At 40.6% G+C, this 21,932-nt stretch overlaps 1 protein-coding gene across 1 annotated transcript; it reads right to left on the bottom strand.

Annotated features, from left to right (window-relative positions):
* Positions 1-713: 713 nt before the first annotated feature.
* RTCB (RNA 2',3'-cyclic phosphate and 5'-OH ligase) lies at positions 714-20,560 on the bottom strand. The gene is made up of 12 exons (XM_060113607.1): positions 20,375-20,560; positions 17,156-17,234; positions 15,691-15,758; positions 14,476-14,575; positions 12,236-12,392; positions 10,471-10,627; positions 9,071-9,230; positions 7,625-7,800; positions 6,934-7,122; positions 6,135-6,245; positions 4,620-4,739; positions 714-1,233 (listed from the first exon to the last, which is right to left on the bottom strand). The coding sequence occupies exons 1-12, from the start codon at positions 20,465-20,467 to the stop codon at positions 1,126-1,128; spliced, it is 1,518 nt and encodes a 505-aa protein (XP_059969590.1). The 5' UTR covers positions 20,468-20,560; the 3' UTR covers positions 714-1,125.
* Between the last annotated feature and the right edge of the window lie 1,372 nt (positions 20,561-21,932).

Here is a 21,932-nt window from a genome sequence, read left to right as displayed (position 1 = left end):
CTAATCTGATTAGGTGGCACAAGGACTAGCCAACCTGTCAACACAAGAGTAACCATTAACATCATAGCTGCGGCCATTTGATGCTTTTATAATAATTCGATCATAAATGTAAAGATATCTGTATTATGTGAGGGCTCTCTGCTGCTGCTGTGCAAGTTATTATTCAAGAAAAGTCTGCCAGACTAGGCCTAATTAAAGATACCAGCTGATGCCATTTTTACAGGGAAGTCAGAAGTCTGCCATATAGTTAGAATGACAAAGGTAGCAAGTCTATGATGAATTACTTTCTCTTTTGGGTCCCTATCCCTACACCTCCACACATAACCCCTCCATAACGTGTCTCATTATCCATCTAACATCTTGCTATGACCCTTTTATATGCTCCAAGCAAGAATGGTATTTAGGGGGCCTCCCTGGTGGCGCAAGTGGTTGAGAGTCCGCCTGCCGATGCAGGGGATACGGGTTCGTGCCCCGGTCTGGGAGGATCCCATATGCCGCAGAGCGGCTGGGCCCGTGAGCCATGGCCGCTGAGCCTGCGCGTCCGGAGCCTGTGCTCCGCAACGGGGGAGGCCACAACAGTGAGAGGCCCGCATACCGCAAAAAAAAAAAAAAAAAAAAAAAAAAAAGAATGGTATTTAGGGTTTTGCTCAGTGCAGGGGAAGAGGGTATAGGAGTGGCTAAATGGACAAACTGACAAACAGAGGGCAAAAAGAAACATTCCAAAACCTTCCTATTTAATACAATGTTCTTCATGACACCTCTCAGGCTGGAAACAAAGGTTGGTGTAAAGAACTTCATTCTGATGATTAAAGACTTGTATGACTGAGTAAGGCGGTTTCCTGACTTACCCCCACCCCCTAACAGACTTTCCTAAAAACCTGTGGGATAATCAGGGAGGAAGCATATACATCCCTTTCCAAATGGAGGCATTGTGACTCCTCCCAGAAGGAAAGTTTACAACATTGGCTACTGAATCAGGAGCCTCCCCGCCAGCCATTCTGGAACGGGCAGCTACACCTGCACACCCTGGAACCTGTCAGGTCTCGAGTCTGATGTCTGAAGAGCATTTCAGTCCACGTCCACTTCAGTGAGGGTCAGTGGTGTCCGGTGGCTGTGGTCAGGGTTCTATCCTTTGATAACAGCAATCGGTCTCAGTTTAATGGCCTTCTTGCTGATTCCGGCATCATGGCAGGTGTTCACCACATCAGTCACATTCTTATAGGACTCAGGTGCCTGCAGGGGAGGAAAAGTCTACTTAAAATGGAATCTTTAAAAGCATTAATGTTCACTTGCAATTTAAAAAATGCACATTCAAACAGTACTGAGTTGGTTTTGTTTTTTCTTTTTTTTGCCTATCAAATAGGCAAAGGTTTAAAAGATGATTAAGTTCAGTGTTGGTAAGGGAGTAGTATGATAACACTCTCATCTTGTTTTATTTTTTTTTCTGTATTTCTCTAAATTTCCCCAAAGAACATATATCACTTGTATAAGTAGGAAGAGCAGTAAATGTAATTGAATAAAGCATATACACTAATACCCAACTGGAAGGAAATGTACCAAATCATCCTGTTAGTGGTAACTGTCTTTGGATGGTGGAGTTATTGGCAATTTTGATTTTCTTTTATTAGATATTTCTACAGTTGTCAAAATTCCTGGAATGACCATGTATAACCTTCACAATAAGGAAAGGTTATTACATTCATATATATAACTTACACTACATATGTGCATGCATACATGGGTATACATACATACACATACAATTTATTTCTGTGAGTTTCTAGTAAGACCTCCCCGCTTCCTTCCGTCTTCCCACCATTAGAACAAATCTCACCACACACACCCTTTATCTCCATTCATGTCAACACAGCAAGCTTAGGCCTCTCAGATTGATTCCCGTGGGGGCTCTGTACACACCCCTTTCTATCCCATCTCCTATTCCCTTCCAGTTTCTGAAACATTTCCACTGTGGCCACTGAACTCCTTCCACTGAGTCAAAGGCAAAGAACTTCTTCCTTTCTTCTTTAAGCATTCCCTTCACTTTCTTGTTCTTGCTGAAACATGGACCTCCGCTGAGGATATTTCTTCTGCTTCCAACTTTCTGAAGTGCTAGCTGTTTTCTCTCCCAAACTGGGTCATGCCATTAGGTTGAGAGGTGGGACAGGTGTCCTTGCTTTTCATGGTTCCTTTCAGACCATTCTCCCTCCTTTCTCCCAGTTTTGAATGTTGCAGTCACCATTTGTACCACCCACTACTCTTGTTGCTGCAATCTTCTGCTAGAGTCTGATCCCCATTGTTACTTGAAGTTTTGTAGCTCCTGGGTCACCCTCACCCTCTCCTGCTATAATTCAGAACGATTTCAGTATCCAGGAAGAGGATTCTTTCAGTACCTCGGCTTCCTAGTTTCTTGATTCCCGCTCCTTCAATACTTACCTCAGCCATTCACTCCCAGAGTCATTCCCCCAGAACTCATCATTACGAATGATTACAACTCCTCCACAGTCTCAGCTCCCAGCATCCCAGACAGCCTAGGTTTCCACCTCCAACAATCCTTTAACCCCACGAGACCCACAATCCCTTTGCAACACCCTTCAACAACCTTGCTTCTCCTTTACTGTGCCATACTTGCAACCCTGGTTAAAGGAAACTCAACATCTATTTCATGCCTGCACCTATACAGTTGGATGTAGCTGAAAAACACCCAACCACTGAATTTAAGCTCAAGTGGGCCCTTGACGCTGTCCTGGCAATCACCCAAAATTTCACTAGGCCAATCACTTTCTTAGATGATGATTTTATACCTTCTCCTGCATCCCCACTCTCAGTTGCTGGCCCTACTTCCTATTACACTGAAAAAACAGAAACAACCAGATCAGAATCCCCATAAACTCTCTTACCATATCTTCCCTGACTACCAGCAACTGTACCTTCTCTCCTTTTATTAAGGATGAATTACCTAAGCTCCTAGCAAAGACCAACCCCACCAGATCCCATCTCCTTTCATCTACTCAAGGACACTTCTCTAGTAATTCCCCACTCTTTCCTGCATCATCGATTTCTCTTCTAGATTCTTCTCAACAGCATGCAAACACATCAGTTAGATCATGTTATTCTTCTGCTCAAAATTCTCCTAAGTCTTCCCCTCATCTCACTCAGAGGAAGAGCAAAAATTCATCTGTAAAGGAAAAAACAAGGACCCACACGATCTGGTGCCCCTACCTCTCTAACCTCCTCTCCCTCTTGCTTGCTCCAGTCACGCTGGCCTCCACACCATTTCTTGAACCTCCAAGTATGATATGGCCTCAGAGTTTCTGCACTTGCCATCCTCCCTGCCTGGAAAGCTTACCCCTAGATACCCACGTAGCCTGTTCCCTTACCCCTCTCAGGTCTTCACTCAAATACCACCTCACTACACCCTATCTAAAACTGCACCCACCCCCAGTCTCTCCCTATCCCCCTTCCCATTTTTACTTTGTAGCACTTACCATCATTCTACACACTATACATTTTACTATTTGGTAAGTTTCACAGGAAAGGATTTATGTTTGTTTTGTTCACTGCAATATCCCTAGCACCTAGAACAGTTCCTAACTATAGCAGATGTTTAATAAGTATTAGCTGGATGAGTGAAAAAAATCATATGTAAAATGTGCAAGTAAAAAGTATACCAAATGTTAAAAGTGGTTATCTCTGGTTGGTGGAATTCTAGATGTTTTCTTCTTGGTATTTTCTAAAACCTCTTAATTAAAATCAGGTGAAAAATTAAGTTGTTAAAAAATAAAGCTTTGTCATACTCTTTAACGCAGTAATTCTGCTTTTGAGATTTCACTCTAATTATTAAAACATCTGGAGGAAAGCTTCATGCATGAAGACACACAGTACAACTTAATTTAGCATAGCAAAGATGTGGAAACTACTTGAATATCCACTATGGGCAGAAACTTATGGTACTTAGCTAGTAGAATATTTCTCAATCGTTAAAAAATGACGTAAACAATATTATGATAATGTGTTAAATTTTAAAAAGGACTATAAAATGTTTGTAAACTATGATTATAACCAGTTTTAAAAAAGCATTTAGGGAAAAAATGGCAATAAGCATCTTAAAAAAGGAGGTAATAGTTATGTCAAGGCACAGAATTTCTGGATGACAATTTTTCTTTTCTCTTAAACTTTTAAAAGGAAGTTATGTTACTTCTAATTTAAATATGTACATACGTGTACATATACATACATGTAATTTAAACAAAATCTTTGCTCCCTTATGAATCAAAAAAACCCATTTTCTCAAACATTTCCCGCCCTACCTTTTCAAATTTGCTTTCAAATTTAACTGTTAAGTATACAGTTGTGCAAAAGAAAGGTTAAGATGGGTCAGCTCCAACTAAATTTAAAAGCTTGTAATATGTAGACAAAGATTGTACATGAATGGTAAAAATCATTCTTATGGACCCAGCTCATAATTAACCTCCAAACAAAAGAGAAGACAATGACAGACTGTAACTGAGGTTATTTTAAAAAAAAACATTTCTATTAGCAATACTAAAAATTGCTGTGTCCGTGTACTGGCATAAATTATAAACAATTTTATGCTGAATACTTATCAAAATTTCACTTACCTCTTCCATAACCAGCTTGGGTGAGGCAACACGGATTGCAATTCCCATGTCTGCCAATTTGTCTAGGACGTCCTGGAAATCTAAATTACGCCTTGACTTTGCTCGGGACAGTGCACGGCCCTAGATTGGGAAAGGAATGAACTTCATTTATAAATTCTGAGCTCCAATTTACGTTCAACCCCAGCAATTATTTGAACCCTTAGGATCATATGCCTTTTCCCTGACTTCTTTTTAAACTAAAAAAATAAATAAGAGAGTCCTTTTCTATTTAATCAACACTGTAATGTGCTTTTTAAGACTCATCCTTTTGGAAGACAAATTTACATCTACAAAGCATTTAGCATTTAAAGACTTAGTTTTGTGTATCTAATCACTATTAATTGTCAATTACATATAAATATGTTAATTTAAAATTGTAATCAGTATGTCTATCATCACAAAAACTTTGTGCTCTTTGTGGTTTAAAACAGTTTCTCCACCTTAGCACTTACTGACATCTTGGATGAGGTAACTGTTGTGGGGACTGTCCCATACGTTATAAGATGTTTAGCGGCATCCTTGCCCTCTACCCACTAGATGCCAATAGCACAATTCCCCTCCCCCACTGCAACAACAGAAAATGCCCTGAGACACTGCTAATGTGTGTGGGGAGATGGTTTTGATCACTGGGTTAAAGTTAGGAGTTGGGAGGCAACTGAAAATGAAAAAGGATCAGAGGAAAAAAAGTAGGGTTAATATATATGTGAGGGTCTGTCCTACTGAGAAGGTATCATAGACAGTTTCTATTTTCCACTCCATCACCAGCTAAGAACTTTGATGGCTTAGAAGAGCAGTTGGAAAACTGGTTTGTGGGCCAAATCTGGCCTATTACCTGTTTTTGTAAATACAGTTTTATTAGCACATAGCAATACCTATTTGTTTATATATTGTCTATGGCTGCTTTTCTACTAAAATGGCACGATAGAATAGCTGCTACAGAGATCTTACGGCCCCAAAAGCCTAAAATATTTACTGTCTGGTGCTTTATAGAAAGTTTATCAACCTCTGGCTTAGAAGAGGCAATATATTGAAATAGGTGTGCAGTCTACACATGGGTCCTGATTTGCAAAATGGTGCATATCCTCCAAATCTCGAGTGGACCCACCCAGTAAGGAACAAATTATGCTAATGGCTAGGTCTGTGAATCACTGAGATACACTGTGATGTAAATTTGCATCAGGTAAAGTTTTATCAGTCATGCTAGTGTGATAATTTCTCAATCTGGATTTTGTGGACTCACAGAGTTGAGGAATAGTCCCTGGCCGTACAATGACCCCACTAAGGTCGAGATACTTGGTGTCCTCAGTTAGTTCACTAGACAGTATATATTACGGGGAAAAATTCAGGTAGAAGACAAGACAAACCCAAACCTCAACTTTGTTAATGCTCAACCAAGTACATTTACCTGTCAAAATGCAAAACAATGACTACACTGAAGAGAACATTTCTAAGTAAGTTTCTGTTTTCATAACTCACCGCTCCATGACAAGTTGTTCCAAAGGTCTCTGTCATGCCCTGCTCAGTGCCAGTGAGAACATAGCTACAGGTTCCCATGGTGCCGCCAATGAGCACAGGTTGTCCAGTGAGCTGAGGAAGCACACAAATCAAACGTGTTAAAATTTAGAAAAGCAAGAGCTTTCTATGTCTGAGATTTAAATTTCCTCTTGCATTGGAGGACCGTGGAGAAACCAGGGCCTTTAAATGCACTGCACTCACAACTATATTAAGATATTATTTTGATTCTTTGATAGTTGAGAGGGAAGGGAAGAGGATGGGAGGAAAAATGTGAGGACCAGGAAGGCAGCAGAAGACAGACTGAAGGTAAGAGCAAAGCAAAACTCAAATGTGTAGTGAAGTGTTTTTAGGAAGAACCATCCCGAGCAAGCCATCTGCCCTCTCAGGCTTGTTTCCTCATCTGTGAAATAGTAGGTTAAGGGTCTTTCTAACTCTATCACAGCCAGACACCAAAAGGATAAGAGGAATGAAACAGACTGAGTTTAATCTTAATCCTGTCTTCTAATCATTCAAAGGCCTTAAAAAGATAATCTTAGTGTATCTTAATGGAGTAGAATATTCTCCATGCAGCACTACAGCACACTGCAAGCACAGATGATGGGGGGAGTCATGCTTCAGAGAAGACTGGAAATCACTGTTCTCATGGATGACAGACTGTTTTCTTTTCACAATTGCTGCTTTCCTGTTTAAATTCTTACATATTTAGAACAGTCTAAATCATGCCCCCACTGCTTAAAACCACAAATGGCTCAGTACGTACTTGATAATCAACCGCAATGAGGGGATGGTGAGGAGGGAAAGCTCGGGTGGATCCCTTCCTGTGTACTAACAGAGTCCGTTCCTTTCCATCCACCACATGCTGTTCTACTTTGGCAATATTGTGAGAAACATCATAGATCACATGTAGGTCCAAGTCATCAGGGGTTGTGTTGAAGACCTTGGCAAAAGCCTAAGAGAAAAAGCTTACGTTAAAAGTGGCAGAACCAGCTCTTCAGAACTTATCTTATTGATTCTGGAAGGTCTGCTGGAAGGGAGTGAGGGATTTAAGAATTCAAAAATAGCAGAATTATTAACCTTCATGTAAAGGACAAAAACTGTCTTTAGACCACAGAGCAAACGCCACTCCATAAGTTCCAACTAGTCTTGACCGAACCCGTCAGAGGTGCTTCTTCTTCAGCCTTCTGAATGTCAGTGAACGGCACTTCTACCCTCTCCGCTGCTCAAGGCAAATTCTAGGAATAATTCTGGCTTCTCTTCTCCCCTCTCCTGATACCCTGCTGAGTTAGCTTAAGGACACACCGAAAGCTTGGACACTTCGCCAGTATTCTGAATATCTATTAACATACATTTCCCAAACCAAATTCTACAGGCTTAGATTTGAATACACTATGTTTTAAATTACTTAACTTCATCATGTATAACTGGGAACAGACAAGCAACCTCAACTGTACCTGACGGGTTAAGAAGGTCATGGAAGAGCGGTTGACCCAGGCATAGTTCCCGGCCGCTGCCATTCCCTTCAGGTAGTCCTGACCCTCTGCGGAAGCGATTCGAGCACAAGCCAACTGACGGTCATTGACTATAATCTTGTCTCTCTTCATGGCTTTTTCCATAGCTACCAGTGCATCTGAAAGGAGAGAGCGCAACAAGTCCAAACCAGCCAGCTTTCCCTTTATAATTCAGATTTACTGCAGAAAGGTGGGCTAGATTCAAAACCATTCTACAAAGAAACAAGTAAAATACCATTTTCCCTTTAAAGTGTTTCTGAGCTCATCTATTTATTGGTCAAGATATATTTACTGAGAATCTTCTGTCAGAGCTATGTGACACAATATATGCAGGCTCCAAAGAGAACACCTGCCCTCCAGGACTTGCAAGGGGAATGGAAGGTGGTCTGAGTTACTCCCTTCCTGGCATGTGCATGAATGAGAAGTAATAGAATACGTTTTATTGCCATCATGGTTTTTAAAAATAATTTTTAGTGACTTAAGAGAATTGGAGATAAGTTGCTAGACCTTCTGCATGCAAATCAAATCCATGATAAAGTGTAGAGCAGAACTCAGTAGAAAGTTCAGAATACTAGTCAATGCTCCATATATTTGCTAGACAAAATATTCTAACAGGCCAGGCTGGCACAAATTTTTAGATTCCCATAGAATGAAACGTACATACAAGGATGAACCATAATTGCAATTTAGAGTTTACAGTAATTTCCATGTGTCTATATAACTTTTCCTATATTCATAAATCCTTTCACTCATTGTACAAACATTCCAAAGTGACTTTTCTACTATTTCCCTGCCTCCTGCTTTTGTTCACACTGTCTTTTGGTCATGAATGTTCTGTGTGTGTGACTGTTCAAACTGCACATGTTATGTGTCCATGAAGTCATCTCTAAAATTTTTTCCCTAAACACTTTGTCTCTTCCATAGTATTTTATCAATTACTATACCTTCTGTCTTTACTTTTTCTTCTTAATGAACATGACATCTCTCTCATGAGACAATTTGAGGGCGGAGCCCTTGCTATTTCATTTCTGAATCCACTATAACACCTAATCTTGCAGTACAGGTAGGTGTCTAAAACATATTCCTGCATATATCATAAACTCTACAATTTAAAGTCTTTACTGCTCTTTCTTGGCCAGACAGTAATAGTAACCTGTAAGAGTAAATATGGTAACTGGAGCCTTTGACAACACCATATGAAATAATTATTATTTCCATTTTTTTCAGACAAGTAAGTTAAGGACCAGTGAAGTTAATTTCTGCTAGTTAGGAAAACCAGGGTAAAAACCTGCACAGTACAGTTCCAGCACTTTCTCCCTTTAATCTCTATATGGTTCCCCACAAAATGTACATTTTAGCACCAAGCCAAAAATTAGGTCCAGAATATACCTGTGGCTACTTGGTGGCCCAAGCCTCTGCTTCCACTGTGGATCATCACACACACCTGTCCCTTATGGTCGATGCCCATTTTCTTAGCAGCATACTCATTGAAAATCTCATCCACAACCTGGATTTCTGCATAGTGGTTGCCTGCTCCCAGAGTCCCCAACTGCAAATATGAGAATGTCTGATAAAATAGCTGCTATTCAGGTTTGAAAAAATCCATTTGCAAAGCAAATAGGTTAAAAAAACCAATAAAACCAAAAAGATAACCACACAAATAGTGTAACAAAAAAACTTCTAAGCTTAGAAATGCTTCATTCACTTAAAGTAATATCCCACACAACTAAAATAATGTAGACCAGTTCCTGCATTTATTATATCATTATTTGCTTGAGGCACAGCACATTAAAAGCATCATAAACGAAAACTCAAAACCACCAAATGGCTCACAGGACAATTTAAACATCATGGAGAGAAGGGTCAAATTTTGGGGTGAACTCTGGTGAATGTTGACTCTTACACAAAGTCCAAGTTCAAATGATTCTTGAAATATCTGTGAGTTCACTGACACCTACCACTATCCATCACTGGAAGAATATATCCCATAACTGGAGCTAACAGATGCTTTACGGACCCAAAGAATGGCAGCGTTGGAACAATCTTAGAGACTGCTTAGTTTTAACTATCGCAATTTTCGGATGAGAAAATGAGACCCAGACAGGCAAAAGAGACTTGCCCAAGGTCACAGTGAATTAGTGGCAAAGCCATCACAATTTGCTGTAAATTTCAAACATCTGGTATATTTTTATCTCATGGATACCATGAACCGACAAGGTATCTGTTGTCATCTTGGATGCTAGAAAACTTTCAGCCAAATCTGTAGATTGTCAAAGTTTGTACATATGCAATTTTGGTATATATTTTAAGCCTTATAATCATATCCCATTTTCCTCCCATCCACTTCTAATTCATGATATCTTGTTTTATTTTATGAACATCTGCAAGCTCCTGATAGCTTTTTAAAAGATTAAGAATGAAGCATAAACAAACAAATTTGTGTTCCTTTTGATGTGAAAAAAGCTGGGGTATATTTTTTTTTTTTTTTTTTTTTTGCTGTACGCGGGCCTCTCACCGCTGTGGCCTCTCCCGTTGCGGAGCACAGGCTCCGGACACACAGGCCCCGCGGCCATGGCTCGCGGGCCCAGCCGCTCCGCGGCATGTGGGATCCTCCGGGATCGGGGCACGAACCCGTGTCCCCTGCATCGGCAGGCGGACCCTCAACCACTGCGCCACCAGGGAGGCCCAGCTGGGGTATATTTACTACATGGAAGACAGATTTTTTTCTTCCTCCCAAAAAAAACAAAATATGAAAAAACTGAACATTTCCCCTGCAAAGCAAGCGCTACCTGGGGAAGGCCTCTTTTCTTGGCCCTGGCAGAGACCTTACTGGGGTCGGCTTGCAGCATCCTTCCGTACTCCTCACAGTGCTCCTTGTCTTCAGCCCAGGCATAGCCTTCCCTTAGGGACCAGTCCACACCCATCTCTAAGGCCTCCTCCAAGTCTCTGAGTGAGTAACAAGGTGCAGGTCATTTCACAGCCAAGGAAGATCAAAATCTAAAGATGACCACATCTCCAAAGGCAAGCGAAAGAACTATATTGACTATTGCCTGTGTATCAGGCATCGTGCTAGATGTAGTTCATGCTCTCAGCAACTCTAGTTTTTTGAGGAAAAGCAGTTACATAAATAATTGAATATTAAAATTATAAATGCCACATTACAGATGATTATAGTTCTTGACATTTACACAGTCCCTCATACTTTTCAAATCTTATTTATCTCTCTGATCCTGAATTCTATGAGGCAGTGATTAAGCATCCACAGAAAATGTATAACCATAATCAAATATCATTATCTACCACCAACTTTACTACAGCTACACTAACTTTTCATAGTAACTTATGAAAAATTACAACTAACAAAGCTATCTCAATGTCCTCAGGCAACACAGGTTAAATTTTAAGGTCTATTCCCACCTTCACAGAAGTACTACGTCGCTTTACTGCACCCGCACTTTGAAGCTGAGGTGCACACACGTTAAACCCTTAGAAGGAAAAAGCTCTGATCTTCACTTAAGGTCTAGCCCTCTTGCAGAATACCATCTGGAGAGATTACAATGATCAATGGGCCCTCCCCACAACAGCCCATTTCAAACATTACTTATTAGGACAAAATTCCTATCTAAAATATTTGTAAAGATGCTTGGAATTTATTTAGATGTTCCAGGTGTGCTTTTCAAAGTGGGACTGCATACCAGGGACCACATAAAGTCACAGAATAAGCATCTTCCAAATGTATCAATTTTACTCCAAGTTTTTTTGTTTTGTTTTTTGGTAAAGGGGAGCTGTATAACAGGAAATAGCTAAAAACATTTTAGTATTAACGTCTGTACATATATTTGAATAGAATGCAAAATTCACATGAACTTTTAGATAAAACAGAAGATATTAATGATACATACTTATTAAGCACACCCTTCTGCAAAGTGTAAGGTGCACAGCTTTACACGAGCTATGACAGTACATCAACGGCCATGTAAAAGGCCACTGTGCTGTAGCTTTACACTGAATTTTCTACTTTGGAAATACACAACATCTTAGGTGAAGAACACACTCAGTGCTATCATCCAAAAAGGAAGGTCGTCAATACAGGTTCACTGACAAAGGACAGTGGGGTTCAGGATACAGCCTCTGAAGCCAGAGGATCCTTGGTTTGAATCCTGACTTTACTTACTAGCTTATTTAGTGTTATCTCTTTAAACTTCAGTTTCCTTTCTTGTGAACTAGGAATGGTATTAGGGTTATTATCTACACAAAATGATATACACCTACACTACAGCACAGTGCTCTGCATAGAGGAAGTGCTCAGTAAACATCAGTGGATATTATTCTATTATGAATTCTACCATACGTCAAAGGCTGTCATGATGAACATGAATTGACTAATGTCTCTAATGAACGTTACAGACCTCATACTTAAAAAAACAATTCGTTACCACTTCCTCAACAGTGACTGAACAATCCCCATCTCCTAAGTGTCCTACACTGGAAATGAACGTGAGGGTCGTGTGATTATTATCTCTCCCTCCCTTTACTAGCAGCTCTTGTTCTTACTTGGCATTCATCGGGATGACGCCTTTCGACCCCACCCCGACAGGAATGTGGTCGAACATAGCTTGGGCGAGCTGCTCCTTCACAGGCTGGACGTCACTTTCATCTAAATTGGTTCTTAGCAAGCGGACACCACAGTTGATGTCAAATCCGACACCACCTACAAAATAGAGAAAAGTTAGTCAAATATTAGCGAAACCAGGTAGTTAGGCTTTGTTACCTGTGGTTTCCCACTATTAATAAAGGGTTTAAAAGACAGCCACTCTTTTAAAAGTAGCTATGTTTTAAAGGAGCCAACAAAGTGGTTCTCTGTGGGTAAAGTCTGATGACAACATAATTTAAAGTAAATACATACTAAAGGTACTTTGTGGGTCAAGGAGGCAGTAATGAACAAGTAACATCTAGACTAGAGATTAAAATTTGAATTACGTGCTTCTCTTTTTTTCTTGATCACTCTTGTCAGGGGTTTATGAATTCTATTAGTCTTTTCAAAGGACCAACTTTTGGCTCTGTTGATCCTTACCACTGTATATTGTTTCATTAATCTTGCTCAATTATTTCCACCTATCTACATTTTCTGGGTTTAGTTAGTTGTTCTTTTTCTAACTTTTTGAGATGGATGCTTAGATCATTGATACTGCAGCCTTTCTTCTTTTCTAGTTTGTGCACTGAAGGCTATATACTTCTATCCAAGTATGGTGTTAACAGTAATCCACAATTTTTAGACAGGTGTTTTTTAAATTAACATCAGTTAAAATTATTCTGTAGTTTCCATTACGATTTTTTGTTTTTGACCCATGGGTTATTTAAATGCATATTGCTTAACTCATAAACATGGGTTTTTCCCCCAGGTTTTTATTGTTATTAGTGATTTCTAACTTAATTCCGCTGTGGTAGGATAGTATCCTCTATATCAGTGGTTCTTAGGTGTGACCCAGGAATTCTTTCAGGCCTTTAGGATTAATTGTATAACAATGCTAAGACATTATTAGCCTTTTAAACGTATTCTCTCTACTGTCAGTGAAGTTTTCCAAAGGCTACATGACATGTGATAACATGCCTGCTCTGAGGGGTAATGAGACATGTCCTTGTGTATTGTTGTTTCTAAACTTTCTCAGTTTTAATTTCCAGTAAGGTAAACATTGATAAAAGCCTTTGAGATCAACCCTCAATAATTTTAAGAACATAAAGGGGTCTTGAGCCCAAAGTTTGAGAACTGCTGTTGTATGATTTCAATGCTTTGAAATTTGAGACATGCTTTACGGCTCAGTATATGGTCAATTTTGGTAAACATTCTGTGTGCATTTGAAAAGAATGTGTACTCTACAGTTCTTGGATGCACTGTAATGTGGATGCATGCACAACCACACATGTATATGAGAGAGCAAGATGTCAAGTTTGTAACAGGATTGTTCAAATCATCTGTGTCCTTAGTGACTGAAATTTCCTCAAGAGAAAAATAGTGCTAAATGTTGGGCTCATGTATCTGCACTTTTCCTCTGGATCTTAGACTCACAAATTCTTACTGCCTCTGTAGTTTTTTTATGGTTTCAACAGATGCGTTTTTGGCTCTGTTTTAAAAATTTCACGCAGCTTTTCTCATTGTTCTCGGCAAAGGACTGCCTGAAATGACCTTGTCGACTGCTGCTGGAGGCAGAACTCTCAAGACACAATTCAACCTTTCATCTTTTTTTCAGCCTCTTAACACAAAGATATTACTTCCAGTGTGAAACATTTTCAGTGAAAGCACACCACAGCAGAAAAGAAGTATACAACTACAAGTGACTAATAATGATGCTAATGAGAATAAACACTTATCAAGTAATTCCTATGTGTCCAGCATTGTTCTAAGTATTTTAACACAGCTTAATGAATTTAATCCTCACAATAATGCTATGTAGTAAGTAACATTATTAACTACAATTTGCCTAAGAGATAACTGGGGCACAAAGAAGATGTATAATTTGCCAGGGAAGTGTTTCAGTTTCTTTTGTAGCCCATGTCTGAATAGTGCCTGGCACACAGTAGGAGCCCAAATAATTTACAATAAATATATGCTTTACTTGATATTTTAATAGCCTCTGAGTGTCCACAATTAATTCTCTCAGTAAATGGGGAAAAGAAATGATAGAATATGATGAGGCTGACATTCACAAACAAAATGCAGCCGTGCTCTATTTTAGAAAGGCTACGATTCTGAGAGAAGCTACACACCTGACAGCAGACATGCACAGTGACCTTACCTGGGGATACCACTGCTTCAGGGTCATTCATATCAAAAGCCGCCATATTCCCAATAGCAAACCCATAACCTGAATGGACATCAGGAAGCCCAATGGATCGCTGAAAGAGAATTAGAAAATAAAATACAGCTTTCTCACTGGCACTCTGGCTGCCTGATAGACCTGACACTAACTGTCAAATAGGCTGGGGGGCTGAAGCCTTCCCTAAATCAAGATTCTGTTTTCATGAAATCTTCTTTATTGGTGGAAATTTGGTATAAAAATTCCTAATCATAAAGCCAAATATAGCAGGAAAAACTTTTTTACAAAGTCTGACATTAACTAAGAAAATTGAAAAGAGAAAAGCCTTAGTACCACATGATATAGGAGGACCACATACTAACTTTAATGCATTATTACATTTTAAAGATGATTGACAGATTGTGGTCATGTCAGGCTGACAGGAAGAAAATACCTGATTTACACAGGTCCTTAGTGTTTAAGCAATCAGAGACAAATGTAATCCATTTGATGGTATGAAAACTGTACAATTTCTACATCTGGGGCCTAGAAAAGGATACTGACCCAGGAAGAATGGAGGTCAAAACATGGTAGGAATACATGCAGACACCTGGACACTTACGAGTTCCTTAAATGCACAAGCCATGTGTTTTCATTTCTCCTCCCAAGTGCCCAGCAGAGAAACCAGCATAAAGACCTCAAAAAATGTCTGCTGAATGGATTTAACATCTACCTCTAATGGTGGAATCTAAATGTAGACTCGCGTGAGGGCCCCACTTGTACCATCCAGTTCTATCTCCACCATCGCTACCACCCTCCTTTTCCAATCATATCCACAACAGCTATATTGCCCTTTGTTCCTCCCCTCAGTCCTAACCCTTACGATTCTTGCCAATCTTTCTCCAATCAACCTCTTAAATGAGGCCACAGTGAAACTTTCACTGGTGGCAAACTGATATAAGAATAATGTGTACAACAAGAAAACAAAATCTACTTCAAAGGTTCTCAAACACTTATAGATTCTGGCTAAAGGCAACCAGAAACTGAGATGTTACCCAGACTCAGTTATTTCTTTAAATTCCACGGTTATTTCTAGATGTTTGAAGGTCACTGTCTAAATGACACCATTATCAGTTAGGCATGGCCATTCAACCATTCAACAAACTTTCAGACTAAAAAAAATATGAGTGATTAAAACTGTGAACATAGACTCACATGAACAATCCCAGGCAGGGCGGCCACATTGCCAATTTGTTTCATGGCTGGCAGGAAGCCACCAACACCTGAAAACAAAATTTCAATATTAGAAAAGAGGACATATTTGATTTTTAGCTTAAGTGTATTCATACTTTTCTAGATTGCGTTAATGAAGGGGTAGTGGTTAGGACTGCTAAAACAACAAAGCATAAAAGGGTGTTTGAGATGAAGTGGAGAAGAAGGCAGCACATGCACAGGAAGGTAGTGAGGGCAACCAGACTAATTACAAACATGCTGCCAGTATTCTGTGCATACCACGGAGGATTGCTTGCAAATACTGTACAGGGAGATGTAAAACATAATCATTATACCTTACGTTGTCAATATAAAAAAAGGGTTCTTTTAACTGTTCATAATATATATCAAAAAAAAAAGTACTGGTTTTACTCTAAGTGACAAAGAAGAGCAATTTGGAAGAGTTGGGAAAACACTGGATGGAGAGTCAGGGGATCTGGAGTTCTAATCTCAGCTCTGTCACTGGCTGTGTATCATTTCAGACAAGTCAGCACACCCTGGTGGGGGGTGGGATGAGACTTATTTATTTTAGGTTTGTTGACTATAAAAATAAAAGGGTTAAAACTAGATTTCTAGGGCCTCCCTGGTGGCGCAGTGGTTGAGAGTCCGCCTGCCGATGCAGGGGATACGGGTTCGTGCCCCGGTCTGGGAGGATCCCATATGCCGCGGAGCGGCTGGGCCCGTGGGCCATGGCCGCTGGGCCTGCGCATCCGGAGCCTGTGCTCCGCAACGGGAGAGGCCACAACAGTGAGAGGCCCACATAACGCAAAAAGGAAAAAAAAAAAAAAAAAAAAACAAACTAGATTTCTATTCCACCATCACCACTAGAATGTTATATTACAGTTTTATACATTTATCTCTAAACCTCCCTGTAGTCTTGCAAGATAGGTGTTATAAACTCTCTTTTATAGATGAGATAACTGAAGTTCAATGAGGCTAATCAGTACACAGACTTTGTAATCAGACACTCCTGGATCTGAATTCTGATTCTGTCACTGAGAGACTGTGCAACCTTGGACAAATTAAAATGACTTAACTTCACTCAGCCTTGACTTAAACATCTGTAAAATGGAGATATCCTCTTAGAGTTACTTTAAGAATTACATGAGATAACCTATGTAAAGTGCCTGGCACATAGTAAGTGCACAATAAATGGTAGCTCTTGTTATTACTGTCCGAGGTTAGGTGCAAAACCAACCAGGTCCATCCAGCTCCAAGTGCCTTCTACAAGGCCAGGTGGCTAACAATGTGATCACGAATAAGTAACGGTTCTCATCTCATTTGAAGTCTTGATCGTTCCTTGACAACACTTTTGTATTTTTTAATTATAATTATTTGAGTTACCATTTTTCAGGTCACAAGGCAGACACTACTTGTACTGCCACATGTCAAACTCTAAATTACTTACCACCACCTCGACAGGCATTCCTTAATTCTTCAAACATTAATTTTTCCAGAGCATCATTCACATAGAAAACTCCTTCAACCTGGTACCAAAGAAAAGGAAGAATTATGTCTGAGCACATGGACCTGATGTATATAAGTACAGGATAGAATACAAACACTGTAGGCAATATTTATTTTGCTTTACTCTTTATAAAACACTTTCACGTTACCTTAAACAAGCAGAAAACTACTTACAAGATGTTCCTATCTTTAAATATATCTTAAAAGTGTATTTTACAATGTTCACAAATCATTTTGTTTATTCTCCTACTCTCATAGGCCATATTTAAAAGTTCAACAGGTAAAATATTTTGTGTGTGTGTGTGATAAAGAAACGTCTTCCAACAATGCTCTCACTAAGGCCAAAGGTCTCAGTATTCTTGTGCTTCTAAAATATCAGTAGTTTTTGAAAAAAATAAATGAATCAAAAACTCAGATCTAAACATAAAAATGCAGTCATCTGACCTAAGTGTACTTTTTCTAGGTCTAAGACAACAGCACACTACACTTTACTGTGTCCTATTCTGATTTACAAATTTGTACTTAGGTAAACAGTGAGTAAAAAAATTTTAACAGGTAGCTATATAGCTGTGTGCTTAGTTTTACCATCTATGTAATTTTAAGGGGATAAAAAAAAAGCTTGACAATAGAGGCACACAATGGGCAATGGAAGACATAATTATGTAACACCAAAGGACAGAACATTTTAGTCACAGATCAAATATTATGAAGGATCTGCCTAGCATTGAAGAACCAAAGATTTAACAATCATCTGGACAAGGAAATTTATTTATCAGAAAGATGACTTCTGCATCTTACCACTGCATGAACAACAATACCAGTTATGGAAAATGTCTCAATTTTCCAAAGGACCACATTTATTAATTCACCAAACATTTGCTGAGGACTCATTATGTGTCAGGCACTGTACTGGGCAGTAGGGGAGATACAGAGAATGTGCAAGATCGTGATATTGTGGAACTTCTAGTCTAGCATGAAGCCCAGACTAGAAAATGTAGAGTGCAATGGGGCAAGTGCTGTAATAGAAGCACAGAGTACTATGGAAGAATCTGATGAAGAAGGGGCTCAACAGTCTAGGGAGGCGGTAGCCGGGGCGGGGGTGCGCTTCACAGTTTGTTCATTTTTTTGTGAACACTGAGCTGGCTCTTTAAAGACAAGCGACAGGGCTTCCCTGGTGGCACAGTGGTTGAGAGTCCGCCTGCCGATGCAGGGGACACGGGTTCGTGCCCCGGTCTGGGAAGATCCCACATGCCGCGGAGCGGCTAGGCCCGTGAGCCATGGCCACTGAGCCTGCGCGTCCGGAGCCTGTGCTCCGCAAGGGGAGAGGCCACAACAGTGAGAGGCCCGCCTACCGCAAAAAAAAAAAATAAAGACAAGAGACATTACTGAAGCAGCAGCAACACATTTAGGAGCTGAATGGAAACATGACATAAAGATGCGAGAGAAGTATTTTTAAGAAACAGAGGAATTTTTAGGGCAGCACACGGTTCTTACAGGAGGAATGGAGATTAAGCAAGAGAGATAGGGAATTGTAAGTGTGAAGTTCACTACTCTTATGAGAATGGGAATACAACACAAGCCTACCATAAGGTCAGTAACTTTTTAAGAGCAATATATCAAGATTTCAACTCTCCATTCCCAAGGGAGGGGTGGTAGTGAAGTGTTGTTCAAATAGTTAAACTGGAACTGCCTAGCAAAAATCAGACTTGCCCCCAAGCAGAATTAGCAGGAGTGTGTGCATCAAAAGTTAAGCCAGAGGGCTTCCCTGGTGGCGCAGTGGTTGAGAGTCCGCCTGCCGATGCAGGGGACGCGGGTTCGTGCCCCGGTCCGGGAGGATCCCACATGCTGCGGAGCGGCTGGGCCCGTGAGCCATGGCCGCTGAGCTTGTGCTCCGCAACGGGAGAGGCCACAACAATGAGAGGCCCGTGTACCGCAAAAAAAAAAAAAAAAAGTTAAGCCAGAATTGCTGACAGAATATAACAGTGTGTGTTACAATCCTCTTAGGATGATCATATGCTTTTTATTTTCTACTCCCTGCAGGGAACTGGATTCCATAAAAAGAAACTAGTCAAAGGAAAAAACAGAGCAAAAGGGAGGTTTGCGACTATGGGCTTTTTCTCCGCTCAGCGTCTAGCTAAGTGCTTTGCTCATAGGGGGCGCTCAATAAGTTTTAATATTGAGTAAAAGGGTGGAGCGGCTATCAGGAACTTTTACCAAGACGCAGGATCACAAACCTTCAATACAATTGCAGGGCACCTAAAGGGATTTCAAAAGCCGTCTAACAACATATGCACCAAAACCTCACAAATGCCTTCTTCTTCACTTTAATGGAAGACCATAAGCACAAATGACAAGGAAGCCCAAGAGATACAGAGACCTGGCTTTCAGACTCTCTGGTATCGGGCTCTCAAGTCTCCATCGGGAATACGTCATCCTGTCAGAGGAAAAAGAAGTGAACTGGACATCACGTGTTAGCTGAGCTTCTACTGGGTGAGTAAAGGAAGCCGTGTAACCGACTCACGCTCAAAGCCCTACTGCGAAGTGCATATTAAAAAGAAAAAACCTGCCCTGTGAACTTTCTAGGTTGCCACGAGAAGCAAGATCGTTGTATTATAACTCCACGCATATCAATTAAAAAAAACCCAACACGGAGCAGTGAATGCTAGAAACTTGGTTCAGCGAACAAAGGTCAGTAACCGTTATATAAATGACCGGCATGACTCAGAGAAGCGGACCTCAGTCCCAGAAACTGCACCCCGGACTGGCTGGGCCACCTAGTAAAAGCCCACTAATGTCTCTAAGGCTCAGGGACGTAACACATCTCACAGTGCGTTCATGAGACTTCTGTGTGAAGACGCTTTGCAAAGGCCAATTTCGTATTTACTGGGATTCCCTGGACGCACTCCGCTTTGCTCGTCCTCGCGGTTCGGGGACCTCTCCATCCGGGAGGTGGGGCCGGCACAGGTTGGGCAGCCCCGGAGGCGGGAGGGGTGGGTGGGGTGGGAGTTGGGGGATGGGAGGAACTCTGCTGGGGGCGGGGGCCTCTCCTGCGCGCGAGGGGTCGGGAGGGCTCGGAAGAGACCGGGCCGGGTGGGTAGAGACGCGCCGCGGGCCCCCAGCCGGGAAGGCCCCGGCACCGGGTCCCGCTCCCCCCCCTCACCTGCATGTTGGGCACGAAGCCCTTCTTGATTCTCCAGCAGCTTTTATTGACCTTTTCCAAGAACTGCAGTTCATCGTTATAATTGCGGCTCATGGCGGCGACAAGAGTAGCGAAAACTCCCGGCTCCGCTTTGAAGAGTCGCTGCCGCGTTGTCCCGCTGACAGAAACACCAACTTCCGGAACTCAACGCGCAGGCGCGGCAGGATGGGCGACGGCTAGCGCCGAGGCTCAAAACTCATCGCACCAATCGCTTTTTTTTTTTTTTTTTTTTTTTAAGTTAAGTTAGACTGTCCTCTAGCGTTTAACTTTTTGGATGTTAACTAGTCATTTTCTTCTAGGCTAAAGCTAAGCTAAATGCAGGACAGTAGTTTTTAGTATGATCTAGTTATCCTTCGTTTTGGAAGTGTTTTCCAGCACTGAAAAACACACTGAATCGGGATCAGGTCCAGTTGTTCTAAATAATCCATCTGCTTGGAGTTTACATCCCTAGTAGTGAGGGGAAAGAAATGTCTGCAGCCGAGAAAGAGAAACATGTTTAAATAAATACCACAACGGAAATTTTGTAATGTTTCAGAATGAATTTGTGAAAACATTAAATAACTTTTCTTTCAGAAAAGGGCATTCCAAAGAATGAAACGTGACAGTTTATCATTTATTCCAACAACACTGACAGGGGAATCTATTACGGGGGCATCTATCGCTATTTTATGAGCAATACGAAGATGAGTAAATGGCAGTCCCTATGGATAGCCAGAGCTTCCCAGTCCAGCCTTCTGTCATGACTAAGTATTCTATGATTGTGCTTTTATCCAGTGTCGCTTCTTCACAGTAATAAGCGAGCTTTAAGTGCCTTCGGTTTCTAATCCTACCTCATGTAAAGAACAGCGACTTTGAAATCAGAAAGGCTTCTTTTGAATTTTTACCTCTGCTGTTTACTGGCTTTGTGTGATTCATCTCTTTTAACCTTTGTTTCCTTATCTATAAAATGGGATCATAATTCTTCACAGAGTGGCTGTGAGGATTAAATGAAATGACACTTGGTAAGCCCTCCAGTAAACAGCTCTCTTCCATTCCCCCACTGGATTGTCAGCACCACAAATGCAAAGTGTGGTTTCTATTCATTTCCTACATTATCTATACGGGTTCCCCTTTCCTCCTCTTCTGCCCCAATTTTGCCCCATTCATTGGTTGCTTTAACTTAACCTACAGTGAGTTATCTAGATTTAGTACTCTTCACTGCCATTTCATTTAATTTGAAAGGGAAAACAGCCTAAAACTTAAACAAGTGATACAACTTCTAGAGTTTCCTGTGTTCACTCTGTTTCTCTCTGGAAACATCTAAAGAGACAACATATTCCCTTTTTAAATCAAGGATTTAAAATTCTTGAATTCTGTACAAGCTCAGTTTGTGTTAACGTTAAGGACACTAAATTTTCTTCTTACCAGTTTTATTTTATTAAAAAAAATCTGGGGCAAGAAAATTTGCAAATAAAAAGGCAAAACTGACATTGATAGCAAACAATTTTAATTAAATACAGGGGACAGTAACAGTAAATAT

This window comes from Mesoplodon densirostris, chromosome 11 (genome assembly GCF_025265405.1).
Source record: "Mesoplodon densirostris isolate mMesDen1 chromosome 11, mMesDen1 primary haplotype, whole genome shotgun sequence".
NCBI classification, from domain to species: Eukaryota; Metazoa; Chordata; class Mammalia; order Artiodactyla; family Ziphiidae; genus Mesoplodon; species Mesoplodon densirostris.
The sequence above is the reverse complement of the archived record's forward strand: the minus strand, read 5'-3'. Positions and strand labels throughout refer to the sequence as shown.

Excerpts from the sequence above, each read along its gene's own strand:
- RTCB (XM_060113607.1), bottom strand. The coding sequence starts at position 20,467 with ATGAGCCGCAATTATAACGATGAACTGCAGTTCTTGGAAAAGGTCAAT. Across the intron at positions 17,235-20,374 it reads GCTTCGTGCCCAACATGCAG|GTTGAAGGAGTTTTCTATGT; the intron begins GTGAGGGGGGGG and ends CTTTGGTACCAG. Across the intron at positions 1,234-4,619 it reads CCAAGCTGGTTATGGAAGAG|GCACCTGAGTCCTATAAGAA; the intron begins GTAAGTGAAATT and ends CCTCCCCTGCAG.